The following is a 23516-nucleotide window of genomic DNA, read 5'->3' on the forward strand; positions in this document are numbered from 1 at the left end:
TTAGATGTGAGCCAAAGTACCCAAAAATGTCTTATAATTATACCTTAGCAAAATTTGACTTCATGTGTGGCAGGGAGACATGGAGCCAGTTCAGTAAATTCTGCCTGATTTTTATTGTTTGTCACTTGTCACTTGAAATTCCTTTCCTCTCAAAGCCAGAGATGTAAGACTCAGGAGCTGTCATTCTTCCACATTATTGCCCTTGAAGCAAAGCATTTTTGCTCCTAACAAATAGTTAATTTGTTTTCTTGTGTGCAAAGTGTTTGTTTTCTATTGTTTTGGTCAGCTCTTTTTTTTTTATTTGTGTCAGTGTGTTGCCTTTTTTCTTTGTATATAATAAATTGCCGTGTTTACAGAACCCATTTTCACTGTTGATTTGTTTAGCTGTTGGGTGAAAGGTTTAATTATCTTATAAATATTATGAAGGATTTGAATGTGAGATGCACCATGTAAAATTATTTTCCAGTGAAAACTTACAGACAGTGAAAAACAAGAATTAGAGTGACCATATATTAATTATTGGTCTTCTTGTCTTGCTGGTTTTTGCAAGGAAAATAATGTAAATAAATAAAGATAGGTTTTATATTTCGTGTTTACTACATCTGAAAATTTTCCTAATGTTACTATGAAATTCAATAATAGTTCTCAATTGATTTCAAGCTTTTCAAATGTAAGAGGACTCCCTGATTATGTCATGTTTTCAAAATCCAGGATTATTTTAGTTCTTTTTTTTTAGTCGAAGACAGAATAAATTCAAAAGTAAAGGATTTTTTTTTTGTATGTATGTATTAAAATCTGCTTTCTTAAAGATCGAGAGTCTTTATAAGATGGAAAGAAAAAATAATCTCCTTGCAACAGTAGAGTGTCACTGGTTCCTGTCTAGTTGAGATTCAGCAGAATGAGCTTGATTATGTTGAGAATCAATGTAAAAGTAATAATGCTGCTGCAATAAACTTGAAAGAAATTATTATTACAGCTGTAAGTGTCCATTTTCCAAATTTATCTTAGGAGTCTGTTTTTAGGGAACAAAAATTATCTTTTACAAGGATGCAATGGTATGTATTTGACTATAGGAGTAATGGATAGTACACTGAAAATAAGTCAGTGTGAACTTAAGTACCTCCTGTACAGCCTGTGTGGAAACTCTGCTGGCCTTTGGATAAAGTTCTACCCAAAGAGAGATTTTAGAGGGGTTTTTATGCAGTGGGTATCTGGACTGCCTGCACCAAACTACTGCTACTCACTCTGCCTTTTTATGTCATTGATAACAAGATGAAAGAATTCTTAATCTCTAGCTAATGAAGAGTAATGTGTTTTACTGACTATTGAGGAATGCTTTGGGTGGGAGGAGGTGAAACATTCTATTGGTCTCTTGTACCAAAGATGAATGGAATGGAAGAAAAGAAGAAGAGCCATCTCTAAAATGTTATTTGTTTTATTTCATTTAGATTTTCACACACACCTTTCTGAGAAATTGAAAGACAGACAGACAAGCTGGCAGCAGCTGGCTGAGACAAAGAACTCTCTAATACGTAAGGTTTTTATTTTGCTTAAACTGTATTCCTTGTAAACTTAGAACCTAGTTTAGAACTTGTGTGTTGTGCAATGCTTAATCTTGTTCTGTCTATGTTCTGTTTATTATGTGTTGTGGGATTTTGGTTGTTTTTTTTTTTCTTCCTGGGAATTTATGTTCTGTTGAATAAACCTGACCTCTACTACTCATTTCTATCTCATTGTTGAGTATGACCTTCCTGGTTGGATTGAACTAATTTAGGGGTTTTTCAGTGGGAGACTGGGCTGGGTGGTGAAGGAGCTGTTTTCCCTGAGCTGATTGTGCTTCTTGGTGTGGGGCTCATCCCATGAGAAGAGGAGAGCTAGCTAAGATAGAGCCAGATATGGGTAGTCACAGGCATCATTTTAAACCAAAATGGTACCTGCAGCTGTATTTTCACCAAGGCAATTGCTTATGTTGTATTCCATTGGTAAAGATTTGCATGGGACACCAGTTTGTTCAGAGATTCTTCAATCAGACTTTTGAGTGAAAGATTTAGTGATAACTCTGTGCATCTTCAGTCTTGATTTGAATTCTTTTGATCTGACTATGAGATTCAGACAGCCACACTTGATGTGCCCCTGAAGTTTTGTGTCTTAGAGGCTGTGCAAGTCAGGGAGCTGTGTTGGTTTTTGTGGGTTTGTAGGAATTGTGCATTGCTAGCCAGGGCTTTTTGAAGTACCACTGTTCCCCACACACTCACACTTTTGCTTGCTTGAGAGTAAAACTCCTTTGGGAGGAAGAGGATGTTGAGGAAAAAAAAAACCTGCAATGCACTTTTTTTAGAAAAAGGAAAAGTTGCCAGACTGTAGTCATAGAAATCAAAAGGCATCTCAAGGAATTTTAGTACAAAGGGAATGATTCAGTGACATTGACATCTTCCTCTTGATATTTCTGGAATTCAAGAATTATTTTCATTAATTGGATGTATACATGTACACTTATACTACGTATAGTATCAGCTGTTTTTGATAAAGCCATTTTTCCTTGACTTGGCAAACTTTACCTTGTGTTTGATTGACTAAAGAGATGAGAGATGGATTTTGTTATTTCCTTCTTTTCTTCCACTGCACCTCTGACCTAGTACATACATGAAAGATACCTTTTTGTTTTGGCTCTTTTTTTAAGCATTTAAGTAAATGCTGTGCAAGATGAAGGCCCTAACCAGAAATAATACTCTGCTTGCTTAATGTTCAAATGAGATATAAACCAAGGTTTTCTCATTACCCTCATTTCTGCTGTACTTCTTCCCATAATTTCTTGATTTTTGGTAAAAACTAGCAAATGGCATTTTTCTTTGAATCTCAAACATTGTCTGGAAAAATACTGGAATGGTTTCTTAAATCAAATTCTGGAAAGGACTGAGCATCTGTGACCATTTCCTAGTCAGTGCAGCCCGTGAGTGTTCAGTGTGTTTTCAAACAGCAGATAAGAACTGTTTGTTGTGTTTCCATGCTTCTTAGAAGGCTGGGAGCCAGAGCTTTTGGTAGAGTAATTAAATTTCCATAGTCTGATGTACAGTGCTAAAAACTGCCCAAGGTAGTGTGTGTATGGTTGGTAATAAAGAGGAAATTAATAAAGAGCAGAAGTGATCCTGTACGTATCTCTGCATTTCTGAAGCATTCATGATTATTGGTGTTGCAGGAGGATTTTGGCACAGGTGAAATGAGTGGGTTATGCTATTTGGGCTGTACTAAATCTCAAAGAAAAATGCTTGAATGCATTTTCCAGGATCACAGAAAGGTTTGGCCTAACAAATTGCATCCAACTGAACAGTGTCTTTCCTCATTGAAGCTTTGAGGCTTTTATAGAAACAAAATGCTGTTTCTCCTTGGTTTGCTTCTTTTTCTAGGTAACCTGATACTCTTCCCAATTCAAACAGATTTGATTGATATATTGCTTTCAATTTTTTGGTACTGTGTTTGTTCATGGCTCTAGAAAGTAAGAAGAATGTGAAAATGTACTAATAACTATATCACAACTCACAAATACTTGATGCTTGCTATGGGCTTGATTTAAGATGCATTTAAGAAAATAATTGAACTGAGACAAGCAACAGGAAAGCAGTGACTTTTATGAGTCTCATTTCGTGGACATGCTAAATCTGAGATGAGTAGTGAAATAGTTTTTTGAATGGTCTAAATGTGGTGAGAAAGGTGCAGTGAGTTTGCTGACCCAGATGTGCTGCCTGGTGCTATCAGCCAAATCTTTGATGTTAATAATTCCAGGGGCTTGACCAAAAGCAAGCTTTATCTCTGCTGCTTTTAAACAGTGCCATAGGATTTTCTACATCAATCTGGATGCTGCCAAAACCAGACAGATGGCACTAACCTCGGTTTAAAGCCTCAGCTGGCTGAGAATGCATCCAAATAGTGTTGCAAAGCTTTCAGTGTTGTGTCAACAGGAGAGGACTCTTTGTATCACCATAAGAAGAGCCCTCAGACTTTGCATTTCAAAGGTACCCAGTTCTCATGTGTGCTCATCTAGAGCAGGGATTGTTTGCAGTGCTCTAATAAAATGATGGGTTTCTTGATCTGCTCTGCCTTTGCTTTGCCAAGGTCAGAGATGCCACTGGTGCAGCCACAGGAAAGGAGGTGAAGTGCTGAGCATGGGTGTTAGAATGGGCAGTGGCTCAGAAGTGCAGGCAGAAGGATTGTTGTCAGATGTGTGATCTGGCTCTGGAAGGCAAGAGAATAAAATTGTCTTACAGAAAAAATATCTGCCCTCACTAGTATTTGGGGTAGTCCTAAATCTCACCATTTCTGAGTACTCCTTTTCTGGAAAAAGAATTTTTAGTAGATTTTAAAAACTGCAACAAACAACCCACCCCAACCACCCCCAAAATCTCCAATCTATGTCAAAATAAGAATTTAGACTTAAAAACAAACAAAATAACCAGACCAGCCCTGGCTTCTTTTCGGAGCTGTAAAGTAATGTAACAAAATTCCGACTATTTATTAAAATAATTTATGTTTTTTAAGCATTCCAGGAGTATGATGTTGAGTATATATATGTGCATGTATATATATACATGCATATATATATATATATATATATATGTATGTATATATGTATAAAAATAAAAAGAATGTAAAAGTGTGCTGTTTGGGGTATGGTGTGAATAGGACCCTGAATTAAGTGCACTAACAGGGGATTTTTAGGCTCAAATTCCAGTAGGTGTTCTTTGAAAACAACACAAGTAAGACCTAGGTTTATCATGGGATTTTAGCAGTGATTTCTTTAAATAGCCAAATCTGGGTTGTGCAATTACTCTTCATGCAACTGTTTTGTTAAGAAACTGTCAGCTAGAGAATGCAAACCACAGAGGCAAAAGTGTGTGATAAAGTAAAAGAGCAAAAATATGGGGAGTCCTGAGGGAGAAGTAAAGCTCTTGCTGAAGAAAGAGTCCTAGAAGCAGACAAGCTGACAGTGGTACCAGGTGCCTCTTCTAGGGGCAAAGTTACAGAATTTGTCTGAGCAGCACCAGTATTGGAAATAAAGGATTTGAAATTTGCTTAAGAAACAGAAGAGGTTGTGTGATGAAGGGCTGAGCTGCTGGCAAAACACTCGATCACCTCAGATTTACACAAATCGATCTCCTGTGTAATGCACCATGTCCTAAAAACTGGGAGCTACAAACAGAATATGTTTTATTTTAAGGAGTTCTGTGACAGCTTATAAGAAGCAGCTTTTCTACTTTTTGCATGAAGTTTCTACCTCAGAGATACTGATGAAATAGGTGACAATTTTTAACACGAGCAGTGACAAAATAAACACCATCTGCTAATGTCGGCTTATTCCATAGTCTTCTCATGCTGGGTGATTTTATTTCACCTTTTTTCAGAAAGAGTTAATGACACATCTGCTGTGTGGTGGAGGTGCATTTTTGGTGATTAAATGTGGACATAGGATACGAGAAAACAGTTACAAAACTTTTTCAGAAAACTGAAGAAAATATTAGTGCCATAAGGCACTAATAACTAACAAACTAACTGTGTTGATAGCTTTTATTTTTTTTATTTTGACCTTGTTTATTGTTGGATCAAAAATTTCAAATTATATTTATTCTTTCAAAATACATATTTATCATGGAAAACTTCTCATTTGGCCTTTATTTTACCAAAGCAAAAACCTTGCCAGTGTGATATTCGTAGTCCTCCAAGCAAGCCTGGTTTTGTAGCACATCTTTGAGTCTGGGAGTGTGGGGTCAGAGCAGGTTTGGGTGTCCTGGGGGATCAGGGTCAGATTTGTTTACATAAAAAATATATTCTAAGGGAGCATTATGTACAGTGGGACCTGGAGAGCAGAATAATGAGGTTTAGCTCCAGGTCCAGTTGAATTTTGGACAATACAAAATTGTATAAAGAGTTGTTTGCTTGTATAGAGTGTGTCTGTGTCCTTCGGAGCTCCATGAATCCATCTTCTCCCAAGCGCCATGGTGGAGCAAAGTGTCCTTGTCTGAGTCCCTGCTTTGGGCAGACCAAGTTTTAATTCCTGATGTTTTCTGTCAGGCTTTGCTTTCTTCCCTTTGGCAGAGCTCGGTGGTCCTGTGGTTTGAAAATCCCTCTCGAGTGTCCCTGAAGAGCCATCTCTTCCCATCACCCCAGGATGTCCCAGTTTTCCCTCCTCAGTCAGCAAGGAGAATTCTTTGTGATGGGAATTCCGATTTAGCGCTTTGCTGCAGAGGCATTAGCATAATGATCCGCAAAATTCCGAGCAATTACGCTGTTAAACCTGTGTTTACCCTGCCAAATTGTACATCCCGATGCTCTTATCAGTGTGAGTAGATCTTAATAAATCCAAATAACTAAATGTCTGCATCTCCATGTGCATGGGGGGATATTTAATTTTAATTATTAATATTTAATTTTAAGATTGAGATAGAAATTAAAGCCATGGAAACGGTAAGAGGGAAAAAGCATTAAAATTTTGGTTATGTTGTTCTCTGGTAGGTGAAAAAGCAGGATGGACTGCAAGAGACATTAATTCTGACTCTGTCTAAAAGTTTCAAGTGAAAACAAAATCATTGTCTTTCCTTCCTGGGCCACCAGGGTCTTTTTAATGGTGTGAATTCCTTGTCCTCATTTTATGTCTTCATAAAACCACAAAAACTGAGTTATGTAAGTAAAGCTCTATACAGTCCAAGAAGAAAATTACATCTGGAAAGAGAAGCCAACACGCTATAAATATTTTTTTAAAGGAATTGCTTGGGGTTTTGTTTGTTTTGTTTTGTTAAGCCTTGCTTTAGCTCCTGATGAACACTGCCTAAGAAAATATTGATAGAAATATTTTTAAGGGTAAACATCTGTACCTGTAGGTATTGTTATACTGTTTTTCAAACTTCATTAAATTCATTATTTTAATAATGAATGCGTAGAAGTGCTGTGAAGTAATATGTCATTAATGTTAATTGTTCTGATAAAAGAAAAAAAGAGCAATCTGACTCTTGATTTTTTTGTCTTTACAGACTGCATAGTAATTAAAAATTGGAATGAGAATTCATGCAATTTGCTCAAGTACATTCAATAGTGAATATTTGAAGTCATCCCATGATCCTTAGCAGTGATGAACAGATTTACATCCGTTAAATACTTCTATTACAAACCTTTTGGCCTGACCTCATCTGTGTAAACATTTCATTTATGAATTATCAAACCTCTTTGAAAGACAGCCTTATGTACGTGTATTATCATTTATGTTAATCAGAAACATTTTTCAAGCTGCTGTTCATGAAGTAAGGGTGAAAAATCCCTTGCTTATTCATACCCATATGTATGCTGTGAAACTTGAATAAGGAGGGAGATAGCAAGGACTGATTTAAAATATAAATTATATGTATATTTTTTTATGCTCATGCCGTATTTCCATAGTTTAGATTTACTTCAATCCAGTGTAAAAGGTAAAAGTGTGGCAAGTCAGAACAGAGGTTTTTTTGATCAATATCCATAGCTTGCTTTTATAAAAATTCTTTTGTTTAGATTAGAGACTGGAAGTGAAGGTGCTTTACTCCAATCTGGGTTTGCATCTGTGGCAAAACTTTTATAGCCTCTAACAGATTATATGATATATTACAGGGTATTTTAAATATGGAGAAGCAATGAGGAAATTATGACTGCACATGGTTTTGGACTATGTTACTTGCAAGCCCTTCTGCTTATTAAAGAATTTTACTTTGACAATGTGAAACTGCAGTCACAAGTTGTCAGTGGAAGGCCAAGCATTTTGATAGAAATGTAGTGGATGGTCTGATTGGATCTGAAGATTGAAATCTGTTTGGGACAAGAAGCAGAGGTGAAAAGCTGACTCTCATAGGCCATGTCTTGATATCCATTTCCTTTCTGGGATAAGTGAGCTCAGTATTTGCAACCAAATTCAAAGCATTCCTCCTGTTGGTAAGATTTACAGACACAGCTGATAAAAGTTTTTCATGCTTTTTCAAAAATTATGTCCTTAAACAGCATCATTAGGAGTTAGTATTTGATCCTGCCTGATTGTTTAGATTTTGAGCAATGGTTCAGCAGCATGAATGTGCTTCAGAGAGAGTTTTCTGTAGTGCTTTGCTCACTGTTTGCCCATGCTTGATTTTACTTGGTTCCTTTTTTATTTAGAAGGAAAGCTTTCTCAGTTGAAGTCTGGCATGGGAAATACTGTGCCTCAAATCCCACATGGCCTGAACTACCTGGTCCCAATTAATGAAATATTGAATGTGGTGTTCATGCCAGGAGGGCCCTGAAAGGACTTACTTCAGAAAAGGATTATATCAGTAATTTTCAGTAAAGCATGATTTTGATATTATAAAATAGCAGGTGGAAGTGGGAAATTGAGTGCATTTTGGAAAAGTAAATGAACTTCAATGAGGACAAAAAAGAATCGGGTGCCTTGTTTCTCATTACCAACCAGAAATCTTTGTTTCTTACCTATCCAGCCTGCAAAATCTTCAGCCTTTGAGCATTGTACAATATTCATTTTTAGGACAAAAGTGTACAACTGCCCTCCCTTCTCTTTCCACTTGAAGGATGGTTGGTGATTCTTAGGATCAGTTGGAGTTGTTTCCTCCGAGTCTGGGTTCTGAATTTGACTGTGTGTATCCTGTGATGAGATCACCATTTAGGTGAACATCTATTGGTTCTTTATTCAGTAGTAAAAACATCTTGTGCACCCTCCCTGGCAGCTTCTTACACAGCACAGGCTGAACAGCCACGAGCTGAGATTGAGCAAGGGCCTGCTTTAGTCTCTGGAATTGACATTTTCAGAGTAATAAAAGGCATCTCTTCGTTTTGTCACCATCACTCCTCATTGTCACAGAAAGCCTTATCAAAACAACAGCACTGCACTCATGGCAGTAAGGATTGAATTCTTCCCTTTTGGATCTGACTCAGAACTGGCTTCACTCTAGATTGATTTCTGAACATTGTCTGATTTAAATTGTGTAAAGAGGACATGAGCTCCGTGTCTTACGGGCTGATATCAGCATTTTTGCAGCTTGAAGTTAGGCTTTGTATCAACAGTTTCTTGAATACATGAGGAAATTGAGACTAAACCAGGAAATCAAGGCCATAAGTGCCCTGGTTGTGCAGTACGGCTGCATGCAATAAAGGCTCTAAGATACAAAATCTGCAGAGGTAGAATTGAGATAAACATGTTTGGGGTAGATTTAGGAATAAGATGGATAAGGATAGATTTAGATAAGGAAGATAGATAGGACTGATGTGTTTTGCATTGATTTCTGCATTTTCTGAGTCACTTGTGTGATGTGCATTATTGGCATTCCATTCCAGGTGAGCCAGAGATGGCCAAGTGTGGTGTCAGGAAGCAATGTCATGTCAGACAACTTCCCAGAGTGGTTAATACAGTGCTGCTGCTTAGGTAATGAAGCAGTAATAATGTGAAAAGCACTGCAGATGTTAAGACTTACAAAAAAACGTAAATTATATTTGCCTTCCTTTACTGTGCTCTTTCAGATCTGTCCTTCCAAAGCCATAGTGATAGAAATCAAATTGTCTCAAAGTTAAATGTGAAGGAAGGGGCAAGGGAGAGAAATATCTCTTAGGTGTGGGTACACAAATATTTATGGAGTTCTGTGTGGACAATATTTGAAATCACTAAAAATCCAAGCACCTGAGCTGCTTCACATGAATCAAGAAATGTTATATAAAAATAGCTGCTGCTGTTATACAATCTTCCTAGCTCTGTTTTCCTCATCAAATTAATACAGAAAAAAGTGGTTTTGTGTTCTGAATATGTGCCTGTAGTTGAATTCCTTGTTCCGCTTTTAATTAATTTAAATGAAGTTCTAAATTTGGTTCCCTGTCTAGATTTATGCTTATGACCATTGTTTTACATGACAATCAAATTAGCATTTAGAAATTCCTTTTCCTTCATTGTTCTCAATATAGAAATACCTGTTTTAATTCTTCTTCAGTTCTTGCTTCTTTCTAACCTGAACCTGGTGTTGAGCTGTGCTATGTGAGCCTGTGCACAGAGAAACTCCTTGCCTTGTGTGCTTAAAGCAGAGAAACAGGCACAACTCTTGAAGTGGTTCCACTTAATAGTCACAGAAGAACATTTATTTTAGTTGGGGACTAATGTGTAACACAACTTCAGTTTTGTTTTTAATATATATATATATATGCTAAGACTTCTCTTCTTGTTTAATTTCTAATAGAAAAACATACAGAATGTAACTTTCTGAATTCCCAGAAACTTCAACTTTTGAACCTGATCTCTGTCAGCTTTTCTCTTTCCTCCATAGTAACTGCATGTCTCCTTTTCCTCTGTATCTTGTATGTGGCAATTATTACTGTCAGAGACATAAGGTAATTAAGCTGAATTTCATATTGAGGGATGTGGGCTAAAAATAAATAAACAATCTGATTTCATCATTTGCATCTTGATAAGCTCCATCTATCAAAAGTGGAGGTTATTTTTTTCTGTTTCACCTTGCATTTTTTGACTCCCCAGTGACATCTCCTAGCTGGGTGCTGTGTGGCAGAGCTCAGCTGCTGCTCCTGTGCAGGCAGTGTCTCCCAGGCACAGGTTTGTGAGTGTCAGCAAACCCTGGCTCTGGTTCAGTGAGTGGGTAATTCTCAGTCATTAATTTGGTGAAGCAGTGTTTGAACCTATCAGCTTAAACGTAAATCACTTCTCAGGCGTGAGGCACCAGAAGGTGCAATTAAAGAGGCAGTAAAATTAGATTGGGTTTAAACTGTTGCTTTTCCATAACTGAAGGATGCAAACACAAAGTTTTTCTTCCATTATGGGAAAAGGTTGCATGTCCAGAAATGCACTGAAGTGTTTGATGCTGAGTGTGCTTCCTAAAGAGAGCAAGGTACTTGAGAACAATGGTTTTTTCAGTTTCTTAACATTTCTGATGTGTCTTTTCAGTTCTTTGGTGAGTATTATGAAAATGTAGAATTCAAATAAGTTGGGCTCTTTAACAGGTGCTTTGTTGAAGGTTGGATAGGAATAAACTCTGTGGCACTTCTTTGCTAGCTGAAAACCAGCATCAGTTTGTGCTGCAAGCACTCTGACATGAAAACAAATTCCATTAAAGAAGAGCCAAGCCGTGGTTTTAGTGAATGTGTTGTTAAATATGAGATGTGCATGTCCTTTATGAGTTGTTTATGCCCACCTCACAAAATCTGCTGCCTTTGCAGTGCTTTTCATTGCTCAGCATGGCTCACCTGCTCAAAGGCTGGTGTAGGGTGAGGAGATGTTGAGTGTTCCCAAATCCCAGGGAAGGGCAGGCAAAGGGCCCTGAACGTGCTCTGCAGAACAAGTCCTGCTCTGCTGAGTGACCATGGCCAGCCCCAGTGTGTAGGTAATCCATGGTAAACATACACAAGATATAAACTGTGTGCTGAATGTACTCCAGCAGCTGTTTAATGGAATTCCTCCTTCAATAAACAGAAGTTTTTAAAAAGGAGTGCAGCATCACTTTGTATTGGATTCCAATCAGCCAGTTAAGGCACTCAACAATTAATACTCTAGAGCTGAAAATGAATCAAAAGTGAACAGAACTGTGTTGAAAGAAACCAGTTTATATATGGATGGAAAGAGTACTGAGGTGCTAGGATTTTTTTGTGGTTTGTTTTTGTTTGATTTGGGTTTCTTTTCTTGTTGTGTTTTGTGGTCTTTTCCCCTGGGAATATCATCTATATGGTTCTTTTAGTTTAGTGCACAAGCCAAGCACAGAAATCATTCTCTTGGCTGCTTTTAAGGACAGCACTGGCCCTTCCTGGATACTGCTGCCTAAAGGAGTTTTATCTACACTGGTTTTTTGCTGCTCCAGAACCCTGCAAGCATAGGATATTGATCCTTGTGAGTTTTAACTACCTGCCAGATCTTAAGTTAATCCAAGATGCTTTATTCCTGCAGCTGGGTCAGGATGGTTTTTTTCTTGGCAGAATTTTTTGTGGGTTTTGGGGTTTTGTTATTTTTTTTCATTTTCTGTGTTGCACTGAGGTGTTCATACACTCAGCTACGTTGTTGACTGTATAATGCACTTTGAGCTTTCAAATATTCTCAGATTTTTTTTTAATGTTGTTATTCAAAATACTCCTATGAAGTTGCTTGCGAAGGCTTTTGACAGTTTAATATGTTTTGTAGAACTGGAACTTTAATTATAATTCTTCCCAATTTGTCTGTACTTAAACATCTGTAACCCTGGAGTTCCGTAGCTCTGTGAGGTTGTTCAATCTTACTTTTAATTTTCATCTTGATGTATTATAAATTTCACCTGGCAAGTAGTAATAGGAGGGAGTATTTCAGACACAGTGCACCTGCTGCTCTGTGTTGGTGTAAGCAGCACATATTTCAGTCAAGTCATGTGACAAATTACTATGGCTTCCTTTCTTTTTCTAAAGGAAAAAAAATCTGACCTCAAAGAAATGTCAGAATTACAATTTACAATTCCTTGCAAATGTAATAGTTCATTTTGAAAAAATGCAAGATTTGCATTTAGATACCAATAGAAAATTGAAGAGAGAATGTTAATGTGCAAGAGTTGCTAAAAACATAATAAATGGAGAAGGCAAATCCTTATTTCTAACTCACACTTTTCAAAGATATTTTATTATGTGAAAATGGCAACTATTGCTTTTATATATGCTCATATTAATATATGCTCACACTTCTCTTCCTTCCCCTCCATGTGACACACAGATAGAGAGAGTCAGGATTGCTGGCAGATTTCTTGTTAGTGATGGGTGGTGACACTTCCTTTATGTTCATTAAAGGCTTTCTTCTGATGGAGATAAATAGATAAATGACATGCTTGAGGTTACCAGGAAGATGTGATTTCATCACTCAGTAAACAAGCTTTGAAACAGTGTTCCTGATTTACAAGAAAGTTATGATCACACCAGCTCTGACAGAGAGAAACGTTTATCCCAGTGCCTGAAGCTCTGATGCTGGAGTCACTTGAACATTGTGCCTTGCTGTCAGCTATTTCAGATGGATTTTGGTAAATAAAAATTGTCTGAGTTCTAGAAATAACCTCCATTATTCACATAAAAGCACATTGCATAATTTGTCTGAACACAGAAACATAATGTGCATAGGGTAGAACACTGATTGTTGCTCAAGTCTGCACGTGGACCCCATGTGCTTGTGCCAGCAAAATTTACACCTCTTATGTCATCAGTAGCAAAGGTGGGGGCTCTTAGCTCATCTTTCTTTCTGCTCCTATTTGAGGCACCAGAAATAGATCTCTAGGTTGCAAAATGTGGTATTCAGGAATGAGCTGAGTGAGGAGTAAACCTTACATAACTTCAAGATTGGCTTTTGGGGTCAGAGCATTCTACTGGATGACCTCAAGAGGTCCATTTCAAACTTAATTGTTCTACAAGTCTGTATTAATCATCTCTCTGTGACATGGAAAGCAGATATTAATTTGTGTGAGACCTGTAATTTGTTTCCTGAAATCCTAATAATCTTGACCTGAGTGTAGGCCCTTCTGTTACTGAGTTTTTTGATACCATTTTTGGAACTTCTCATCTCTTCAGAACCCAGATTATTGCTTGGTCCATTGTAAGTGCTGCAGGTTATCCCAGCAGTGTTAGTAGCAAAAGACAGATCCACCATTCTGAAATAAACCCCAAATTTAGAGTATTTATAATACCATCAGAAAATCTCATCTGATCACTAAGTGCTGTGCTGCACATGAGACAGCAGCACTGCACCTTCTGTATTGGTCAGACATTCAACTGTGTGAGGACACCAGATGATGAACTGCTGGTTTTTCCCAGATGCACAGGCTGTAAAGGCAGCACTGTTGCTATTTGTAACAAAAGGTTCACCACTGCCTCAGAACGGGATGTCGGTTCCATACATAAACAGGATTAAAAGTACTCCAATCCCTCTGTGAGTAAGTCATTAACAAGCCGTGAGTGTTCCTGTCCCTCCCACACTGTAGTGGGGAGCACCAGCTGCTGTCAGTGTGGTGGCACATCTTCAGGACAGGTGCAAGTGCCAGGGAAGGTCGGCAGTGACAATTGCTGGACAGACTGGCAGCCTGCCAGCACCCGAGCAACACTTCAGCCTCAGAATGTTTGATGTGAATTTGCGATGGAGAGTTTGGTGCTGTGCTGCATTTCACAAGGCACTAACACACTGTTTCCTTCATTCTCTTCATGTTCTGTGCCAGAGATGTTACTTGACATACCTGATGTGAGAGGATTGTGGCAAAGATTGTTAATTTCTTGCTACTTCTCTGACAATAACAAGCTGGTGAATTCTCCTGTTGGTGTCCCAGCATGGATGGCCACGTGTACTTTTGGGATGTGTTACTGAAAAGATGAGTAGGTCTATGGGAATTCAAGCCAAAATGTTTTGCCAATGTTCTTTTCCCTTGCACTGGGAGGGTTTCCCTAGCTTTCAGGATTTGGTGTGGCTCTTCAGGACATATTTTATGGTTTCATTGTTATTCATAGCAATTTCTTTCCATTGAAATGAGTAGCTGTGGTTACTGGATGGCTACTGCAACCCCATGCAGAGGGGCTGTGAGAGGGGTTAATTGTTGGATGATGTATGTTTTCAAACTGTGATAAGAATTCTCCAGCCTCTAGTCTGAGCCCTTATTTCTTGGGAAAATCAAATGTGATTGCATAAGTTCCATAAGCTGCCTGAAACAAGGGAATTTGGTAAAAGATGATGTTTTAATAATCGTGTTAAGCCCTTTGTGAAGAAGCATGTGTTCTCTTTCTATATTGCATTCCATTGAAAAAAGGAAGTTGTTTTAGTAAACCCTGTCACCCTGTTGCAGGTTACCATGAGAAATTGAAAACTTGCTCAAAAATGCAGCAGTGGTTAGACTACAGTGGACCAGAGCGTTTGGGAGAATTCAGATTTGTCTGATGGGGAAAAGGACTTGAAAGAAAACTGAAATTAGCAGTGCCCATAAGACATTTCTCACTGCTTTTAAGCTTAAAAGATAAAATTGAATTTAAATTGTTAGGCCCATGTTCACCATAATCTAAAGCAAAACAGCTGTTATGCATCCTGTATGCAAAGGGTTTGAATCAATCCTGTGAGCTCCTGTGTTCTGTCTTAGATTTTGCCTACAGAGCCAGGAGATCCATTTAAAAAGAAAATCGGGAATATTATGTAAACCACTAGGGCTCCTCTGCATTCCTTTGTGAGCAGAGCAGCAACAAACATCAGCATCCACATGGGGTGCCTGATAACACCAGATATTTCCCAGGATTAATCTTGTTCTGCCATGGGGAGTGCAGGGCTGCTGCTCTGTGCCACACAGATCTGCAGCTCCTGTGCAAGGTGGCATGGCATGGAAACAGGGTTGTATCAGAGACCTGATGATAGCAGGGTCCTGTCTGGCTGCCAGAGCACCTTGTTGGAGCTGCAGGAGTCTACATTTAAAGCAAGGAAGTCATTACATGTTAGAAGTTCAGCAAATAATTTTGGTGAATTTTGCATTTTTATAGTGTGTGTGTACACTTATAAAACTCACAATAATTCAGTTGCCTTTATGTTGTTTTTATACATATTTTTGATTTTTGCTGAAAAAAATCCTGAGTAGTTAGCATACATAATTACATTCGTGTTCATTGATTACTAGCTAGACAACAGCAAAAGTAAATAATGAGATTTCTCCTAATGACTATCTGTTGATTTATTGATAATCAGAAAAGCAAATATTTAAAAGCTTAATTCTTGATGAATAACCTATATTCTAGTTTTAATGCATCAATTGATGTGTAGTGTTTTACTGCAGGCTGCCTGATCAGTGCCTTCACTGTACATATAGTTTTTTAACCACATAGATGATGATAAAGTAAATTGAGGAAAGGAGATACAAATATGCTGAAGGGACATAAATAACATTGAGTTCAAGGGAAGGATGACTATTCAGAAGCAGAACATACTGGATGTGGGACATTTTGTCAAAGGTAACAGTTACAGCAGTTACTGAACACAAAGCTGCCTGGGACAAATAATAGAAGAGTTTTTATGGTGTTAGAAAAATCTTCCCATTAACTGAACACAATACACAGGAGCAAACATATGGATTGGTCTCATTAAGAGCAAAGACATTTGTTTGAGATAAGCCTCAAAGGGAAGAAGAGAAGTGGCATTTTTCTTTGGGAAAGACAAAAGAATAATGAGGTTAAATTAGAGCAACATCACATTATCACACTGGTGGAGCCTGGACAAAGACAGAGTACAATAGCCTCACTCTGTGTGGGGGGAAAAAAAGGATTGAGTGTTACAGGCAGAATGAAGTTTTGGTTGGTTGGTTTGCACTGTTAGAAAGCTGCTTCCAGTTTGTTTGGTGCTGTCATTCTGTGCACTTTGGGCACTCCTGGTTCCACAGTCAGGCTGTCTCACAGACTGTCCAGAAGAAATCCTGAGCATTGAGTGTAATGTTTCTCTTGCTCCTCTCAGGAATGTGCTTTTATTTTCTTTTTTCAAACATGCTGGTTGTCAAAGCCTTTATGTAATCCTTAGTCCTGGTTCTTGGAGCTGACTTCCTCGGCTTTACTTGGTGAACTGTGGCTGTTTCCCCTTGCTCTGTTTTTAGGGACAGTAACTCGGGGATGGATGGTGGTAACCTGTGTGTGGAAATGTCTCCTGAAATCCTGTTTCTGTCCCTGACTCAAGGCATGTCACTGCAGTGTTCAGATGCTGTGTAGGGAATGTGAGTCCTAGAGCAGCGTTTAAGTAGCATTTTTAACATGAAGCACAAAAGAAAATCATTTACATGTGACCATCTGAATTTCCGCTGGCACTAACTCTGTGTGACTTGGTCATCCTGATGTTAGTAAATAAAACAGGGAAAAGTAGTAATAAAATGAAAATATAAGAGAAGTTTCTGTGTTGGCTTTGTCTGTTTCCCTTCAACAAGTCTGTGAGTGCTGTTCAATGCGTGCAGGGGCACAGCAGGACAGGTTTGCTGTGTCTGATCTTGGCCAGAATTTCTCAGCCAGGTAGGCTTGTGTTTTCCACATTGATCCCAGAGTCAGGCAGACAGGTGCTCTTTATCATCCTCTGGTTCCATTTAAAACAAATGCATTAGTCTCAGCTTTTCCTTCTCTGTGTTTTTAGCTCCCTTGTCAACAAGTCTGGGTATCTGATGTGCTGTGTTCCTTTCTCTTGCTGAACTCTCCAGTTCACTTCTTTCTCTCCCTCTCCCCCACAGTTGTATTCCCCTGCATCTTAAAGAGTTCATTTAAGCAGTAGCAGATTTACAGAGGAATTTTAATATGATCTCCCATTATGGAGATTTCAATCTGTTCCACAATCACGATTCAATCTGTTAGCTAGATAAGAGTTTTAAGAAATTTTTTAGGCTTTGAGAACTTTGTAACAAAATGAAGCAGTTTAATATGCAGTTACCAATAAAGTATAATATTTACAGTAATGTAATTGCAAGGGAAGATATTGTTCAAATTGAGATAATAATTTAAAGGAATCAAAGATATAACTTAAAAATTAAAAATAAATCAGTTATATTTAAGTCTTACAGGAAATATATGCCTTAAATATTAAAAAGAAAAGAGAAGAATGGAGGAAGAGAAATTAATTCTTTTAGTTCTAAGAGTCCCGTGATGTGCAAAATCTTTCCTGTAGCTGGATACATGATGTAATAGCATAATGCAAAGTGCTGCAATATCATGCTGCATGCAGCAGGACTAGATTGTGCAAAATAAGGCAAAACTGACACCTGTGCACCAGTGTAGTGCTAGTGTGGGATCTACTACCTGGCCTGAGACTGTGACCATTGGGAGTGATAAAAGTGATTGTAGTCATTTATTTATTTATTTATTTACAGAAAACAGATTTTTTGAGGGCGTAGTAAGCACAGTAGGAGACTAATGTAATCAAAATTGATCAGAAAAAGTCTCTAAAATAACTTCACTTTTTGTCTTCTGCAATTAAAGGATACAGTTCACATATGATAGTGTTTGAATGACCTAAGTATGTGTGAAGAGGTGAACATTTGATCATTTTGGTAGCTTCAGAATGAGTTGAATGCATGGTTACACTGTCTCCAGCACACAAACAGATTGACAAGACAGATCAGATAAATAAACTTTATTAACCTCCTCTCAGTGTTAGGATATTCACAGTCCCAGAGTGACAGAGAACCTGGAATCAGTCAGGTATGAGAAATTTGGTAAAAAATTAAAACTTGTGGTAAACTTTTAGAACAGGTTAATCCAGAAGGTATTTCTGAGGCAAGAAAGCAAGAATAAAAACTATGCACAATGAAGTCTACATCCTGGTGTCTGTAGCCAAGAACAATCACAAGCTGAGTCTAGCTGGTGAGTCAGAGTGGTAGTCTGGAAGGTGGGCACTTCAAAACCGGGATTGATGTACCAAACACTGGATCCTGAGAGGGGAAAAAAGGAATTCACCTCTTGAAGAGCTTGTCTTCAGTGTGATGCTGTCTTGGTCTCGAACCTGAGGGCAGTCTGAAGTCACTCTGTCCTCTCTCATGTTTGCTTTTCTTTCAAGGGCATTGAGCTGGATTATCTTCTCTTAAGTGGAATTATAAACTTCATGTCTTTTATTGATTCATGAGAAATATTTTGCAATATTGTGATTTCAGTTCAAGCGAGAAATATTTTGATGACAGTGTTTGCCATGTTCCTTTATAACTCTGTCAGTGTCTATTGTGAGCTAGAAGGAAAAATGAGTAGTTGTGGCTGGGTCAGATAGCAGGAATTTACAGAGAGCTTGCTGTTCTGTGTTGCATCCAGCAAGGTCTGTCTTCGTTTGAAACAGGGATGACCTCTCTGACTGGATACCAAGGAGGTTCAAAACCCTCTAATTTTCCTTGAAATCTATTTTTATCATGATCAGGGACACGCAAAGTTAAAAAGTACAAGACTGACAGTTGAGTAAGGAAAAAATGTCTTTACTGAATCGTGCAGGTGTTCTGTAGCAGAGTTGAAAATTCTTCTGGTGTTCTGGGCTTTGTCACTTTTATTGTGTGCAGCATGTTTCCAAGAATTCTTTATTTAGTTAATTGAAAGTGTAAAAGAAATTATATTAATTAATGAAACCCACTGCAAAATCATAAAATTTGATTAGCTTCAGTGACTGTTCTGTCATTGACAATATCATAACTATTGGGAGAAAAATATATATTTAACAAGGAGAAATTATTTTCAACTTGAATTCAAAAGCCAATATAAACCACATATGTAAATGTGTGTAGGTGTATGTATGCATATTAGAATTATTTTACATGAAGCCAGGTACAGAGAGAAGGTTTCTGTTCAGGTGCCTTAGATAAAATCCCTTTGCTTGATTCACATTTCAAAGCTGAGCACTGACCTATTCTCCAGAAGCACTTGAGAAAATTCTGAGAAAAATTAATACACTGCCCATTGTGTGTAATGCCCAAAGACTTCTGGAAGGTGTGCACAAAATCTGTTCAGCAGGTGTTAGTGCTGCACTTTTGTGAATGCTGTCTGCTGCTCTAAAGAGAAATTGTTGTGGTGACTCAACTCCAGCAGCTGATGCACCAGTTCTGTGTCTGTGCCAGATCCTCTTTTAGATTTTAAAAGTTCCTAACTGGGAATTCATACTGGCATGGGGAAAAAATATAAGTAGGGAAGAAATACCTTTAACATTTGAAAGCTTTGCTGATTTTCCCAAGGTCTCCTACTGCAAAGAATAACAACATTAAAGAAGGTAGGGTGTTAAAATATTTTCAGTGCTGCCCATGTTAAATGTGTCAATCATGTTGAGTCTTCTCAGTCTTCTCAGTTTTTCACAGTTCTGTTTGTTTGAGGAAGATCAAATTTGCACTTTTTATAGCATCCATCAACTGAAATGTACCATTGATTCCAAAAAGGTGTTTGACCCTGAAAAACCAATTACTTCTCCTCAAATCAAAAGACAAATGCGGAGGTGTTTCCATGAGTAAAGCAGCATTTTAAAACATTGTAAAGTGGAGCTAAGAAGGTAGCAATAAAAACACTTTTTTTAAAAGACATATATTTTTAAGCACTTGTCAGAAACATGAACCTGGTGAGATGTGGAAATGTCAGACACATTACATGTGCAGGACGTGCATTTGGCATTTTGCTGTCAGCAGGGGAGTTCTTCTACAGCTAATTCCTCAGGAACCACACGCTGAGTCTGTCTGCAGGGAGGAAGCAGGGCTAGGGGTAGAAGCATATATTGTTTATTTTGTGGAGGTGTTTTAACAGGATTTTTTCCTCCTTAAGAGAAGACCATGAGTTATGTCAGTCATGCTGTATGATAACTTTGTGGAGTTGGAATAAATTCCATATTTTATGCAAAACATGAGTCAAGCTGTGCAGCTCACTAGCACAGGTACAAATGGGCACTTGCTAGTGCACTGCATGTAAAGTGATTAAAAATCCTGTCTTACAAGTCACATGTGTTTAATAAGTATTATCTGCTGATGAGCTGCTGTCTTTAGCGTGTATGGCAGTGTTTTATTGGGGTCCTCTCAGCCATAAGGAAGGGGTGCAGGGGCTGAATCTCTGGTTTTGCCATTTTAGTTGATTTCTCTCCTCTCCCCTCCTGTCAGTTCTGCCAAACCATAGCCCTGTTTGCTGCCCTATTGACGTGAGCAGGGCCTGTTGGCCCCCAGAACACGTTCAGTCCCAGCAGGGCTGTTGGTGATGCTCCTGTTGTTGGCTCCAGCTGTGGGTGTTTAATCTGACACAGCTGTTACAGCACATAGCCGTAGGAGCATGGTGAGGGAAATGGGATTTAAGTATCATTGTCTGTTCAAAACCAAATTTCCTGCAGGACAGTATCGCATGAAACCAATATATTAATGAATACACAGAGTATAGGGGGTAGCTACAATTTCTTTATACACTGTTTCCCATAGAGACCTTCACAAATACACTAAAAATGCAAACAGTTATGATTTTTATCCTCTTTTAAGCTGTAAACTGTAAATGATGGAATCAATATTGTCCAAATTTAGCAGCAGTATTAAATAGAGAAGCAACAGTGAATGAAAATTCAGATTCATATCAAATAGTTTCCTTTCCTTATTGCATTTTTTTTTCACAATTTTAATATTTATTACGGTTATTTCATAGAGTCGCAGTTGGCACTGATAGGCAGGTTTTTTATAACATGGTCAGAATGCAGTGAAAAAATAAGACCTTGTTTATCATAAGAAAAATTAGATACGGCATTTTAAATATTCCTTTGGTTCAGGTAGATGTGATTTTAAAGTTTAACCTGCATGAGAAAAAATTACATAGACTTGAAAGTTGAAAAAAAAAGTCTTTTTCAAGTTAGTGATGTTCTGTTACTAATTTTGCTCTCATTAAGACAGTGTTTTTCTTATGTGAATAAACTACAGTAATTGAGCACTTCTTATGAATCCAGAGAAGGCAGAAACTGAAGGATAAAAAAAAATCCCTTTTTGTTTCTCTCTTTTTTTTTTTTTTTCCCCAGGATTAGACCAAAATTCTGATTACTGTGCATTACAGCATCACTGGCATCAAATAGATGCAAATACTGAACTAAATTTACTCCTGCAGTAATCGTTATTTGATTTTTCATGTTCTGCAGCAGGACTGTTTTTGCTGTACTTAACTGTAGTTAACTACATAGGGAAAATACAAGTAGGAGACAGTGAATTTTTTTAATATTGCCTAATAGTTCATTAGTAGACAAAGGAAAAATTCTTTGTTGCACAAGTTTTTAAAGGACCTTTAAGCAGATGCTTCAAAACATGTATAACTTACTGGACTGCACATCATTGTCAGAGGAGGACATAAAAGCTGAATTATCCCTGTGCTGCACTTGAGACAGCATCACTGGTCCATATTAGTAAAAATATTTGACATTCTTTGTAGAGCCACCAGGGTGTTGTCAAGCTCTGATGTTCTGAGTGCTCCTGGTCCCTGAACTCCGGATCCCAGTTCTGCCTCACCAGTGTGTGTGGAAAATAGCAGGGGTTGGGATGGGATCTGGGGTTGCTGGGTCAGCTTCTCCTTGTGGAGCTCATTCTGTCATTGCCCTGAGCATCCCTTGGGACTGCTGAGTGCAAGGTCAGCACTCCCACATCCTCCAGGACATCTCTGTGCTTCATCTGTGCCACCCTTCTTCCCACGTGTGCACCTTGGTGTTCTTGCTGTCACCTTGTGCAGCAGGGGCAGCAGAGGGACTGTGCCTTCTGCAGCAGAGGTGACTCAAATATAAAGATTTATTTCATTTTTTTCCAGTGTTGCAGTCATAGATCTCCAAAGAGCTGAGCCAAGAGAAGTGCAGAGTGGTGAAGCAGGATCATGCAGTCTGTGTAATGCAATAATTGTTTGTAGCCTTGCTCTGGAGTAGAATTGGATTAATATCCTTGGGATTAGTCTTCAGTTTTCTTAAATGGAAAACAGTAACAATTATTATTACTTTTCATTTTTATGTCATGTAAGGATATAAACCATCAAGTTAATGATTCTGCCCAAACTTTGTCACTATCTCTGAGCAGAGAAGGACATGCAATGACATGTAAGAGAAGGTGGGGAAAAGACTTATTGCATTTTATAAATGAAATTGTCATTTCATGGAAACACATTTAAATTTTTTTTCCTAACTTGTAATCTGCATAATTTTAGTTTGGTTTATAGTCTTTCTCAAATGAAACCTAAGCACAACTCTAAGTAGTGAACTTATTGAGGAAAAAATTCACCAGCTGTAGTTCTTCAGTGTGCTTGGGGCTAGCCTGAGGACCTGAGTGTTCCTTTGAACCATACTTTGATTCCCACTCTGTCTGTTGGGTTCAGAAATGAAAGTAATTTTGACCATTTAAACTTCTGGGTAGAGAAAAGTCTTTATTCTTTGGTGTCATAAAAGAAGGAAGAGAATTTGATCATTCTGGGATGTTTCCTGAGAATTTCAGTGACACCTCAAGATCCTCACATCTTTTTTATCTTGGTGGTGAAATTTTTCATTGGAATTTTAGTATTTGTTAAAATGTGCAAATATACTTAGAGTAATATTAATAAATAAATGGTAATGTATGGGGCTGGACTTCTTCAGTAGTTGGTTCTAGGTTTCTTTTTTTGTTTCTTATTTCTGAGAAAAACATCTAGTACTGCACCTGTAGCTATATCCTGGTAATGGATACTGAGCACCATTGAAGAGAAGGAATAAATGGAAAAGTTTTTGAATCCTTTAATGTTTAAAAGTAGTGTCATTTTCAAAAAGCTCTCTGTAACTTTTCTGAATGATGGTCTGAGCCAGCGTTAATGGGATTTGAAGATGTGATTTCATGGTGCTCTAATTATTTCAATCCTCATTTTCAGACAATGTTTTATTAATGGCATTGTGTTAAAAGCCTGATAAGTTACTCTTAAGTGTTGGAGGAAGAGGGGCCTAATTAAAAAAAAAAAAAGAGAAATATTGTTTGCACTGAGGGTTTCATGGGGGGTTGGTTTTTTTAGTGGAAAACATAACCATTTAAGACATTAGGTGTAAGAAAAAGAACTTCAGTGAGCAC

General features: G+C 37.9%; 1 protein-coding gene across 1 annotated transcript in view; it reads left to right on the forward strand.

Annotated features, from left to right (window-relative positions):
* The window catches only part of TENM2 (teneurin transmembrane protein 2), a 619525-nt gene that overhangs the window by 325893 nt on the left and 270116 nt on the right, over positions 1-23516 (forward strand). The window contains exon 5 of the mRNA XM_066560474.1: positions 1449-1532. Coding sequence (XP_066416571.1) covers positions 1449-1532 — 84 coding nt within the window. The remainder of the gene's footprint in view (positions 1-1448; positions 1533-23516) is intronic.

This window comes from Molothrus aeneus, chromosome 15 (assembly GCF_037042795.1).
Source record: "Molothrus aeneus isolate 106 chromosome 15, BPBGC_Maene_1.0, whole genome shotgun sequence".
Classification (NCBI taxonomy): domain Eukaryota; kingdom Metazoa; phylum Chordata; class Aves; order Passeriformes; family Icteridae; genus Molothrus; species Molothrus aeneus.